The sequence below is a fragment of the Bubalus bubalis genome, chromosome 2 (genome assembly GCF_019923935.1).
Source record: "Bubalus bubalis isolate 160015118507 breed Murrah chromosome 2, NDDB_SH_1, whole genome shotgun sequence".
Classification (NCBI taxonomy): Eukaryota; Metazoa; Chordata; class Mammalia; order Artiodactyla; family Bovidae; genus Bubalus; species Bubalus bubalis.
In genome coordinates this window covers 80376896-80390048 of record NC_059158.1, presented here as the reverse complement: position 1 = coordinate 80390048, position 13153 = coordinate 80376896, and the positions used below count along the sequence as shown (strand labels likewise).

The window sequence follows — 13153 nt, the reverse complement described above, 5'->3', positions numbered from 1 at the left end:
CACAGGATTGCCTAAAGGAAATGTACCCTACTCAGCCCACTCAACTTTAACTGCTATATCTTTCTAGACCACACGTGAGAGCAACTGCTTGGATCATGATCTCAGCTCCTAGCTGACCAGCACTTCCCATCACATCCCTGCATCTGAGCCCCCACAGAAAGCACTGGAAAGGGTAAGTGTTCAAAACCTGGAATATATGGGTCAATGCTTTGAGAGTTTTTAAGTTTCTAAATTCATAACTCGAACTTCCTAGAAGAATTTCATTCCAGGCATTAGTACTAGGAAAAATCAGCGTTCATCCTTACTTGAAGGAGAAATGATGTTGCTCTTCACCGTTGTGGGTTGGGAGCTCTAATCCCAGGCTGTGTGCTGACTGACTAGGACCTCGTCATGAGCTTCTGTGCCCTAATTTTACACTTGCAATTATCTTGGTAGCCAGTTCTTACTGACCCTTCATCTTAATTTATGTACTTAAAAAAAATTTATCTTGGTATCGGGTATATGTAAGCTCCTTCAAATACCATTAGAAAACATATGGGAATATGAGCATAAAAAAATATAGCATTTATTCATCACTGTATTGCAAAACAGAGTTCTATATAGTTCCTCATGTATGTTTTACTCTGAATAGAATGTGTGGGTTTTTTTCTTACACTGTTTTGGCCACAAGTCCTGCAGCAGATGTCAGGAGGCCAAGAAGCTGTGAAAGGCCCTGGCCAAGTCCTGTAACCATTCTGGCCTTAGTGGTTGGAAGGAATTCTTCCCACTTGTCTGCGGCAACCCTTTGTTTTTGACGAATAGACTGACTGTCTACATTGAGAGTGAATCTCTCTCATTCTTTTTGTCAAGCTAATTGTCAAGCCTGATTCTCTGTGACTAGCTGGATGCTTTAGTCTTCCTCCAGGGCCCTTTTCACCAGGTAATTCTCACTAGGCCTTTTATGAAAGTGCTAAATGTCGCTGCAGCGGGAGGAATGAGACAATGCGACACTCTATCTTTGTGCAACAATACACTTTTATTGTCCTGTTACCTCTGCAGTCATCTTTGAGTAATTGTTGTGTAAACAATAGAATGGAATGAAATTACATTACGTTGTATGCAAATGGCTCTAGAACACCTTAACAATTATGACAAGGCAATTATAAATAACTTTTTTTTTCCTTAGTAATATATATTTGCTTTTTAAAGTACATTTAAAGAGCTGCCATATCTAGGGTTAGCTAGGAAAGAGCAAATGGTACCATCTGGGAGCCACCACCCTGAAAGTTTTGACTCCAATTTTGAAAAATCTGATGGTTTACTATTCCATAATGTATAGTCAAGCAGAGGGCGATTTGGGTTGAAAGTATTTATTCTTGAAACTTAACAGCGTTTTACCTTTTAGTCATTGCACAAAACCCTTTCTAGTATTTTTCACTCTATCTGGGTATTCTGCAGAATTTCAAGTAAAACACGGATTCTGGTATTTTCAAGTTTATCACCTTTGGAACGACAGATTCTATCATTTCAGGAGACATCAAATCAGAGGTGGGTACATAATTAGCAATCTAACAGAATGGCGCCATTTTATAGAGCATCCTAAACGTTCCAGTGAAGCAAAACTTACATATGCCACTTTATGTAGAGGAAATTTTAGATCTGAGACTATTCCAGAGTAAAGCAGCCTCAGGCACATTCTTAATATGAATTTTTTTTTTTTCCCCACAAGGCACCTCCCTCTCCCAGGAGACAATCAGATTGTGAACTGGTTTTCAGGCAAACCAAGAGAGAAAGCATCCTAGTTCCCAATTCAGTCATTTCAAAAATCACAAGTTATAAATACTCGAAAGATAGACCTGAAGTTTTTTGTTTAAATAACAAGAGTAACTGCAGGAAGCATATATAATCAAAAACGTTTTTTTTTTTTCTTTCTTATAGCTAAGGTGTGTAATGCATAAATATATGAAAAATAAAATTCACAGTCAGTTTTAAAACTAGAATTCAAGTTTGGCTAATAAATCTTAATTTTATAAGTATATTAATTTCTAAATACAACATAAGAGGCAGTATTGTCAGATGTACAATTAAAGTATTATAACAGAAAGGACAACAATGAGAGAAGAAATAGGCTTCTGATAGAAAAGATTCCTTTTGTTGCCAATAAATCGGACCACCTGAGTGTTTCAGATTCTTTTCACTTAAGGGAGATCCAAATTGGTTGCTGAGGATATTAAATAGATTTTGAAAAACTGAGCAACAGTCGTGCAGCTGTGGCATTTGCTTGTTCTCATACTGTGGGTTGCTAGAGAATAAAGCAGAACTCAGTGTTGTTAAGTTTAAAAAAAATTCTCTTTTATCCCGTTACATTGAAGCCGGCTTCTTCACAATCCTCTGATTTTGCTAGGGGGTGGGAGGAAGTGGCAGGAAAGGTTGGAGGGAGGGTGTGGCGAAGGGAGGCATGACAGATCAGGGCGACATCAAGGGACAGGTATCAGCTGACACTCAACTGCGCAAACCCGATCAGCTTCACTTCGTCGGGGATCTCCGACCCATCACAGCCAGAAGCCTGAAAAGGTAAAAAGCAAGCCTCAGTGCCGGCTGGTTGGTAGCGGCCTTTTACAAAGTTGTTCGTGGGAAGGCGGGTCCATGTGCAGTCTGTGGGGCCAGGGGTTCCATCTCCGCCAGCAGACATGCTAAGAATCCCTTTCTTCAGTGACTCCTGGGTGTCAACTGCTCTGAGAAATCTGATCATCAAGCCCATTGAGGACAGAGGCGAGAGGCTTTGCTGCCCATGAAATGGAACCGCCGGGAAGGTACATACATATTCTCAACAACTCCTATGTAAAATGTAGTTTTAAATATGCCTTACTTTTAAAAGACTATTATGAAAATGAGCAGAAGAGATCTAATAGGCCACACTCAAGGGTAAGTTGGTTTTTACCAAAATCATCATCTCTGTCAAACTGGTCAGGAAAAAAAAGGTCACCAAGTAGTAGAATGGCTCATGATAGACAACTGTTGTTTAAATATGAGTAATTTTTACAGGGAAAGGTACCATATTTTTCTATAACAGAATTTGTAAAACTTTAGGACATATTTAGTGCCTTAAAAGTGGCCCAGATTACAGAATGCAAAGTATTTTATTATGTCAAAATTCAAAGAAACTGTAACTAAGCCCTTGCCCATCAAAATTCTCACTGGCCCTAATTTACAACTTATTCTCCTCTTTACCTCCCTTTCCTATATGGTGGCTCAATAGTAAAGAATCTGCCTGCAATGCAGGAGACGCAGGTTCGAACCCTGGTTGGGAAGATCTCCTGGAGAAGGAAATGGCTACCCACTGCCAGTATTCTTGCCTGGAGAATTTAATGAACAGAGGAGCCTGGTGGGCTACAGTCCATGGGGTCGCAAAGAGTCGGACACGACTGAGGAACTAGCCTATAGACACACAGAGTACTCAGACCACCATTCTAAATTGCCTCTACAGTAGTACATAAATCAGAACTGGACATTACGTGGGGTGAGAAAAGTTTGAATGTCTGGGAATGGGCAATTAATTACCAACGGGACATAGGAACCTTTTCTTGGCTGACCGCCTGCTAAATAATGGTGAAAACAGCTAGTTTCCCAGGGTCCAAAGCCCTTTCCAATCCTCACAGTGAAGCCGTTTAGCACCGTTCCAAAACACTACAGACACTCAGCCCTTTGCCAACCCCAGCATTTTCCTTTAAAATAGGCAGCTAATTAGAACATATAACTTGAATATTTGAAATAATTATCCTTAACATTCAGTGTGAGCAGTTATGCTTAATAAGAAAATCCATAGCCTAAAGAGTAGGAATATTAGCTAACATTTAAATAATTTACTTTGTGCCTGTCTCTAGTTTCAACTGACAGATAAAGTACAATTTTCATTGTTTGCATTGCCAGGGGCAGAAAGATCAGAAGCTCTCCTTATCACTGCTAAGGAAGCAGCACTGGCAGAAACGGCTTCTCAGCTGAGATTTCTGGTGGGTATTTATCACACCAACGCTGTGACCTTTACCACCACCGCCACCCCGCCCTCCCCCGCCACCCGACCAATCTTCTCGTACTCGTTTCTTGACATCTCTTCCTAAACCTTCCCTTCTTCTCTCCTTGTAGCTATTGCTAACAGCACTTTCTCAACTCCCTGATGGGGGCAGAGATGATCTGTGTAGAAAACTGACAAACATCTGAGGCCAAACTGTTGCTTTTAACAAGTGTGAAGCCACATCCATGCATTTGAAAGCTGTATCTAGCTGTGACTAGCAGAAGCTGAAAATAGCTAGAAATAAAAACTAAGTCCTTGTGGTGAAGAGTAATGAAAGTGAGAATTTGTGTAACCAAAGCAGTGATTATGTGGGTATAGTGAGGTCATGTCCCATTCTAGGTTCTGTCTCCTGGCAAAGAGGCACAGGCCAGGTGACTGGCTTTGCTTCAGGACACTCAGCCTTCCCTCCTCCATGTTGCTAGCTCTGATTTAAGCCTCTTAAAGCAGAGGCCTTAAATCCTCTTAAATCCTTACCTCTTTGTGGCCTGAAAAATGATCATGAGGACAACAAGCAAATGATACTGAAATCGCCACAAAAGAGACCAGAAACCCTTAAGGCAGCAGTTCTCAAACTTTATCAAGAACTCCAAATGATATGTCCACGTGGATTGTATTTATTGTACTTAGAAATATTAAATATTTATATAAACAAATGTGACTTAAACTTAGAAGCTTTTGCACAGTAAAGAAAATCATAAACAAAATGAAAAGATAACCTACGGAACGGGGTAAAATATTTGCAAACGATGCCACCGACAAGGGTTTAAGTTCTAGTATACAAAGAACTCAAAGAAACAAAAAATCCAATCAAAAAATGGGCAGAGGACCTAAATAGAGATTTTTCCAAAGAAATACAAATGGCCAATAACCACACGAAGAGATGCTCAGCATCACTAATTACTAGAGAAATACGAATCTACAATGATGTACCACCTCATACCAGTCAGAACAGCCACAAATGCTAGAGTATGGAGAAAAGGGAGCCCTCCTACACTGTTGGTGGAAATATAAGTTGTTGTAGTCACTGTGGAAACCAGTATAGAGGGTTCTCAGAAAAGCAAAAATAGAATTACCTACCCTACAATCCAGCAATCCCATTCCCACCATTGTAGATAACAGTCCCAGTCTGTTATCTACAACACATAAACAGACTCACAGACATAAAGACTTGTGGTTGCCAAGGGGAATGAGAGGTGGGCGAGTGATAGATTGGGAGCTTGGGGTTAGCAAAACTATTACATGTAGAAAAACAAGGATCTACTTTATAGCAGAGAGAGCTTACAATCAATATTCTATAATAAACCATAATAGGAAAGAATGTGTGTGTGTATATATAACTCAATCACTTTGCTGTACAGCAGAAATTAACACATTGTAAATCAACTTCAATAAAAGTATTTTTAGTAATGTTAAAGTATTGAATCTATTTTAAAACAAAATATGTTTAGGTTATGTTGTATTTACTGTCTTAGAAAATAAAAGATGTTTCTAAAGTATTCAGTTACTGATTCATTAAACATTACAGAAATAAGCCCACTGCATGCAGTTTCCCCAAACAAAATTAAGAGTGGCACTGCTTTTTACACTTTCTCAAATCTCAAATGTTTTGCTTAATAAAAATGGCCAGATTCTCACACCTGCAGGCACAGTCACTCAACTGCTGTTTTCCTTAAAGTATACAAAGAAAATCCAGTCTCTCACAAATATCTAGTTGGAAAAGGGGAGAGTATCTTAACAGCCTTTCCAAATAATTGTGGACATCATTTGTCACTATGCCAAAACTTTCCAAATGCTATTTTCATAAAGCTTAGTTGCAATATAAAATGTAAAACCAACATGTTAAACTTTTCATAAATGTTATGGTAAACATCGGTCTATTTTAATGGATCTTTTACCCATGTATAATTTTTCAGCATCACTGAGCTAGCAAATGTTCCAAATGTTGACATATTACACAGTATCAATACATTATTATTACCAATCTCATCAGATAAGGCTTTAAATACTGGGGGTAGGGTTGTGGGTGTGGGGGTGTCTGTCAAACTTACTACGGCAGATACAAGTTTTCTAAAATCCTGTTTTTTGCTTGAAATGTGAAATTTCTTATTGACAACAAATACTGTCCATAGTTTTCCTTGACGTGTCAGGCTTACTGGGTTCATTTTGAAACAAATGTCTGCCAGATCCCTAGTCTGAAGAGCCAATGTTTCTCAGCTGTTCTTCAAAGTAAAAGTGATGTTCCATGAAAAAAAAAAAAAAAAAAAAAGGGCTAGTTTGGCTCACAACTCAATCTCACCAGTGCTTTCCCTCGAGACAACCATCACACTTAAGTACTGAAGAAATGCTTCCCATCTCATCACACAGAATATTAAAAAGATGTGTTCTCAAGTGGGGATTTAAGCCAGTTGCACTTACTTTTTAAATTTTTATTTATTTATGGAGTGATAGAATGAGTGCTTTCAAGATGATGGCTATTACTACAGTTTGATGTTTCTGCTTTGGTTTCTGCCAACATTACTAGGTTTGACCACAGTGGCTTTTACACCAATGTTAACACTATGGAAAAAGCCAAGTAACATCTTAGTGTTCTAATGAACATTCAGGATCCCTTAAAAAAGAAGTCTCAAGGAACCCCAGAAGTTCAGGACCCACACTTAGAGAACCTCCACTTCAAAGGAAATGTACACGTTACCAGGAACTTACCGTGGTGGTGTAACACCACTATGCCACTCAAGCGTCTGAACTCTGGTTCCTGAACGTGCCCACCAGACCAGCAGGTGTGGCCTTCATCGTGTGGAGGAGCTTAAGATGTGGCTGTCCAACGTCAATCCTAAGAATTCCCTCCACTGCCAGCCTGGGTGCACTTTGGAACCACCAGGAGAGTTTGAAAACATACCCGTGCCCATGTCCACTCCAGAAGCTGTGACTGAATTGGTCTGGGGTGTGGCCTAGGCACTGGGATTTTCTGAGCTCCCCAGGTGAGTCAGTGGAGTTTGAGAACCTCTGTTCTACCCTAGCGTCCCCTTTCCTTTAGAGCCATGGTTCCCAAACTTTAGCATCAGAATCACCCGAGGGTGTGTTAACACAGGTTCCTATGCCTGATTCCCTCCAGATTCTGATTCCTCAGGCCTGGGATGGAACCCCAGAATTCACATTTTTATAAAGGTTCCAGGTGAAGCTGCCACTATCTCTCTGAAGACCACACTTTGCAGAACCATTGTTTCAGACGGAATAGGAGACAGAGCTGCTACATGGACCTTCTTGAACTGACACTTTCAGCAGGAGGAGTAAGTTAATACTCTCAGCTACTTTTTATATCATTTGAGTCCTGGCTTTACATGTACTTTGGGAAATATCACCTTAATCAGTCAGCCTTGATAAATCAGGCTCTTTGGCCATTAATTACCAAAATGCATATAAAACTGCTATCTGTTCAACATCACTAATTATTAGAGAAATGTACCAGCTCACACCAGTCAGAATGTCCATCATTCAAAAGCCTACAAGTAACAAATGCTAGACAGAGTGTGGAGAAAACGGAACTCTCCTATGCTGTTGTCAAAGCAACCATGGAAAATAGTACGGAGGCCCTCAGAACACTAAAAATAGAACTACCATGTGACCCAGCAATCCCACTTCTGGGTACAAATCCACACAAAACTCTAATCCAAAAAGATACCTGCACCCCTAGGTTCAGAGCAGCGCTATTCACAATCGCCAGCACATGGAAACAGCCTGAATGTCCACTGACAGATGAATGGGTAAAGAAGATGTGGCGCATATACACGATGGAATACTACTGAGCCAGAAAACAGAATGAACTATGGACATGAGTTTGAGTGAACTCCGGGAGATGGTGTTGGACAGGGAGGCCTGGCGTGCTGCGATTCATGGGGTCGCAAAGAGTCAGACACAACTGAACTGAACTGAATGCCATTTGCAGCAACATGAGTGGACCTAGAGATGATCATACTAAGCGAAGTCAGAAAGACAAACACCATACCATAACACTTATATGTGAAATCTAAAATATGACACCAACGAACATATCTTGGATACAGAAACAGAATCAGGCATAGAGAGAACAGACCGATGGTTGCCAAGGGACAATGAGTTGGGGGAGGGTTGGAGGCTGGGGTGAGCAGATTTAGCAGATGTAAGCTGCTATATATAGAAGGAACAAACAACAAATATACTTATTCCTACTGTATAGCTCAGAAAACTATATTCAGTATCCTTTGATAAACCACAATGAAAAAGAACATTAAAGTATAACTTTTCTGTATAGAAGAAATTAACACACTGTAAATCAACTAGACTTCAATAAAAAATTGCTATCTGCAATGCACGTTAGTAAACTTTAGAAACTAAGTTCATACTGCTCATGTGTGTACCAGTTGGGTGTTAATTACATGTATAGTTGACCCTTGAACAATGGAGGGGTTGGAGGTGCCAGCCCTCCAAGCAGTCAGAAACCCACATATAACTTACATTTGTCACTCCTTAAATATGGTGCCTCTATATCTGCAAGTTGAACTAACCACAGACTGTTATTACTGTTTATTGAAAAAAATTCATGTCTAATTGGATCATGCAGTTCAAACCTATGTTGTTCAAGGGTCAGCTGTACTTACAATTTGTGTTCTATCTTCTCTCTCTCTGTCTCTCTTTAGTCATTAAGTCATATCCTACTCTTGTGACCCCATGGACTGCAGCCTGCCGGGCTCCTCTGTCCATGGGATTCTTTGGGCAACAATGGGTTGCTATTTCTTTCTCCAGTTCTATCTTCAAGGGCAAATTAAATATTTTGTATTGTCACTAACGCAGTTTCAAAAATTCTACATTGAAAGCAGCAAGACTTACCTACTTTACAAAACTGCAAGGTAGCAAATTAAAAAATGACTTAAAAAACATTTATGAAAACTAGCCTCAAGGCTTACAACAATAAAACCATGCTGATAATGTCAAACCCAAAGCACGTACTACTTGAGCTGAAATGCCCTCTATGCCTGAACTGCTTTGTTGAAAGTGAAAAGGTTTCTGATCTCCCTGTTCCCAGCAGTGCCAACAATGGAAATCGTACTTCACTTATTATCTTTCCTGTCAAATGAAGCTAGAGATCTCACTGGGTGGAGGAAAAAAAGTAAATGCATTTCTTCAAATAACACTATTCTTGCCCCTCAAGGCCATTTTTTTTAAGTTAAAATATATACACAGATATACAAGAGACACCTTTTTAAGCTTGAGCCAAATATTTCTTAATAGTGGTGGGAGTTAAGAGGAAAGAGACTGGAGAATGAGTTGTCCACATATAACATGCTTTCCAGCCTTGGCAAAACACTGGGACCACCAGAGGGTGCTTTCAAAGTTCCCAAAGCCCAGGCTGCAGGAAGAACAATTAGGCTATTTGGAATAGGACCCACACATGAGTAATCTTCTAAAGTGTCCTCACCATCCCTTGAGTGAAACCATTGTGCAGCCAGTTGAAGAACCATTGTATTAATAATTACATAATTTTCAGGCCCCTGACATTCTCCTTTAGAAAGCAAAGAAAGCGCTGAGATTAAAATGATAAACAGTTGAGAGGACTATGAGCAGTTGCAGCTTAGGAGGAAAAATGCTTCCAAAACACTTTGATCTAAATAACCAGACTGGATCTCTGTGGTTTTACCGGGATGTTAAGTGTCCCACAGACGATTAAGCCAAGAAGCAGTTCAAACGAGCTGTGTCAAGTGGGTCTCAAACTGGCTGGCAACTGACAACCACAAAGAAAACCTTTTCAGGCTTTAACTAACTAGAGCTGGATGGAAAGTTAAATGACAGAAATAGAAGGTCATTCCTGAGTTTGGCTTTATTTAACATCTTTATCTTTTGAGGAAAAACCATCACTTTTCATTCACTGGGAATGCCGCACATTACCGCCTTCTCAAGCCATAAGGGAGAAGGAAAACCTGCACGCTTCTCCTGCAGGTCTCCTGCACCAGACAGGCCAGTACTACTCTGCTTAAGGTACAAAGAGATCCGGTCCCAACCAGTGTGTGTCCAGGCCTCCAAAAGGTGACTCCGCAAAGAACCAGAAAACTATAATACCATAAGCGTGCAGGGTCCTGACTGTAAGACTGAACAGTTGTTAAGCGTGGGGCCATGATGCTAGACCAGAGTTGAACTCCCAGCTTTTGCACCATACGATCTTGGGCAAGTTAACCTCGCAGAGCCTCTGATTCCCCAAACATGGGATGGACCCAATGACATCACCATCTTGGGGGATCATGAGGACTAAATTAACTGAGATGATGTAAAATACTTCATGCTCTGTTCTGCAAACAGTGGATGCACATGAAACAGCAGTGATTCCTGTTATTTCTGCAGGCAAGGCCAAGGGATTCTGACAGAGATGTAAAAAGAGGGCATGAAGCTGAGGTCACAATCTTAGTTTTCAGGGATCAAAACAAAGGTAAAGAAAAGAATGATGGCTCAAGTTTTTAAAATGAGGCTTTTGTTATTCTGATGTATTTTAATTATGATCAGTTGAGTTCAGTTGCTCAGTCGTGTCCGACTCTGCAACCCCATGGACCGCAGCACGCCAGGTCTCCCTGTCCATCACCAATTCCTGCAGTTTACCCAAACTCATGTCCATTGAGTCAGTGATGCCATCTAAAAATCTCATCCTCTGTCGTCCCCTTTTCCTCCTGCCTTCAATCTTGCCCAACATCAGGGTCTTTTCAAATGAGTCAGCTCTTTGTATGAGGTGGCCAAAATATTGGAGTTTCAGCTTCAACATCAGTCCTTCCAATGAACACTCAGGACTGATCTCCTTTAGGATGGACTGGTTGGATCTCCTTGCAGTTCAAGGGACTCTGAAGAGTCTTCTCCAACACCACAGTTCAAAAGCATCAATTCTTCAGTGCTCAGCATTCTTTATAGTCCAACTCCCACATCCATACATGACTACTGGAAAAACCATAGCCTTGACTAGACGGACCTTTGTTGACAAAGTAATGTCTCTGCTTTTTAATATGCTGTCTAGGTTGGTCATAACTTTCCTTCCAAGGATTAAGTGTCTTTTAATTTCATGGCTGCAATCACCATCTGCAGTGATTTTGGAGCCCCCCAAAATAAAGTCAGCCACTGTTTCCCCATCTATTTGCCATGAAGTGATGGGACCAGATGCTATGATCTTCATTTTCTGAATGTTGAGCTTTAAGCCAACTTTTTCACTGTCCTCTTTCACTTTCATCAAGAGGCTCTTTAGTTCTTCTTCACTTTCTGCCATAAGGATGGTGTCATCTGCATATCTGAGGTTATTGATATTTCTCCCAGCAATCTTGATTCCAGCTTGTGCTTCCTCCAGCCCAGCATTTCTCATGATGTACTCTGCATATAAGTTAAATAAGCAGGGTGACAATATACAGCCTTGATGTACTCCTTTTCCTATTTGGAACCAGTCTGTTGTTCCATGTCCAGGAGATCCAAGACAGAAGAGCCTCTAGATGTACATTAGAGACACAAATAAGATTCTACACAATTTTGTTAGGTAGGAAGTTAAGGGATGAGGGATGAAGGTGACCTAGCCAAAAAGGATGCAAGCTGATTTCTAAACCCTACTCCAGAAACGCCCAGGAGAGCTCACAGATATGCTACAAAAAGAACCTCACGAGATTTTTCTAACTCCTGCAAGTAGGCCCTAGGCACACAGTGGATACAAACTAACCACAGGGGCTTCTCCAACTCCAGCACATGCACACATGCTCAGCTGTGTCAAGTAACCTTAGGCAGCTAGCAGTCTGTTAAGGATTCATAAACATTCTATATATACATACATTTGATTATAACAGACTGAATTATGGGAAAGACATAAGTAATAGAGCCTGTTGTGCAACTTGCAACTGTCAATCAAAACTCTCAGTCCACACCCATCTAGATGAATATGTAAAATGACTGTTTTGCATGTGCCCAGACAGGTCCCATTCCCTGATTGTCCTTGAGTGTACCTATTTGCATTTTGCACAGGGCATGAACCAAGAGGAGGAGACAGGGAGTATAAAAAGGGAGGTCAAGAGGCATCACTGCCACTCCTTCAGGGCTGCCCATCTTCAGCCTATTTAATAAAAGAGCTTGAGCTGTAACCAGTCTGTTGTTTCAAACCCTTGCTATGATGAGACAGGAGCCGAGAAATCCTGCCTGCATGAGCTGTAACAAGACTAGAACTGAGGGAGAGAAATACACCAACCTAAAAGTTTCACTATAATATAACCTTCCAGAGAGAGAATACTAGAGGAGAACCAAGACCAGAATTGGATGTCCAAAAGAGCACGCTGGATAAGTGAAATTAAAGCATAAAACTGGAACGTGCCTAGGTGTTGGTGAGTCAGAGACCAGGCTGGGTAAAGTTGGGAGACAAGGAAATTTTAGTAAGATTGAAAAGTACATTCAAAGGGTCAGTGGAGGAAAATAGGAACAGGACTAGAGAAAAAAATCAATGAATGGGGGGTGGGGTAAAGAAAGGCAGAGCAGGATCTAAAGGAGGTTTGATTGGGGTGTACTTCCTTAGCCACATTGTTTGAGTTTCAGAAAAGGACAGTGGAGAGCCAGTCAAGTATCTGTGGGCATTCTGGAATTAAGGATTCATGGCAAATAGATGGGGAAACAGTGGCTGACTTTATCTTTCTGGGCTCCAAAACCACTGCAGATGGTGACTGCAGCCATGAAATTAAAAGACACTTAATCCTTGGAAGGAAAGTTATGACCAACCTAGACAGCATATTAAAAAGCAGAGACATTACTTTGTCAACAAAGGTCCATCTAGTCAAGGCTATGGTTTTTCCAGTGGTCATGTATAGATGTGAGAGTTGGACTGTGAAGAAAGCTGAGTGCCAAAGAATTGATGCTTTTGAACTGTGGTGTTGGAGAAGACTCTTGAGAGTCCCTTGAACTGCAAGGAGATCCAACCAGTCCATCCTAAAGGAGATCAGTCCTGGGTGTTCATTGGAAGGACTGATGTTGAAGCTGAAACTCCAATACTTTGGCCACCTGATGTGAAGAGCTGACTCATTTGAAAAGACCCTGATGTTGGCAAAGATTGAGGGCAGGAAGAGAAGGGGA

General features: G+C 40.8%; 1 protein-coding gene and 1 long non-coding RNA gene across 9 annotated transcripts in view; one reads left to right on the top strand and one right to left on the bottom strand.

Moving 5' to 3' along the window:
* The window catches only part of LOC102411733, a 97197-nt gene extending 92493 nt beyond the window's left edge, over positions 1–4704 (top strand). For 7 of the 8 annotated variants that reach the window (XR_006547536.2, XR_006547539.2, XR_006547533.2 and 4 more), the window contains 5 exons: positions 68–172; positions 1438–1527; positions 2693–2792; positions 3910–3989; positions 4123–4704. This is a non-coding gene — a long non-coding RNA (uncharacterized LOC102411733). Of the gene's footprint in view, positions 1–67; positions 173–849; positions 920–1437; positions 1528–2692; positions 2793–3909; positions 3990–4122 lie in introns of all 8 variants that reach the window. The other variant, XR_006547542.2, reaches the window with a different exon arrangement.
* STK39 (serine/threonine kinase 39) overlaps positions 995–13153 on the bottom strand; it is a 315683-nt gene continuing 303524 nt past the window's right edge. Inside the window, exon 18 of the mRNA XM_006059958.4 lies at positions 995–2545. Coding sequence (XP_006060020.1) covers positions 2471–2545 — 75 coding nt within the window. The 3' untranslated portion in view covers positions 995–2470. The remainder of the gene's footprint in view (positions 2546–13153) is intronic.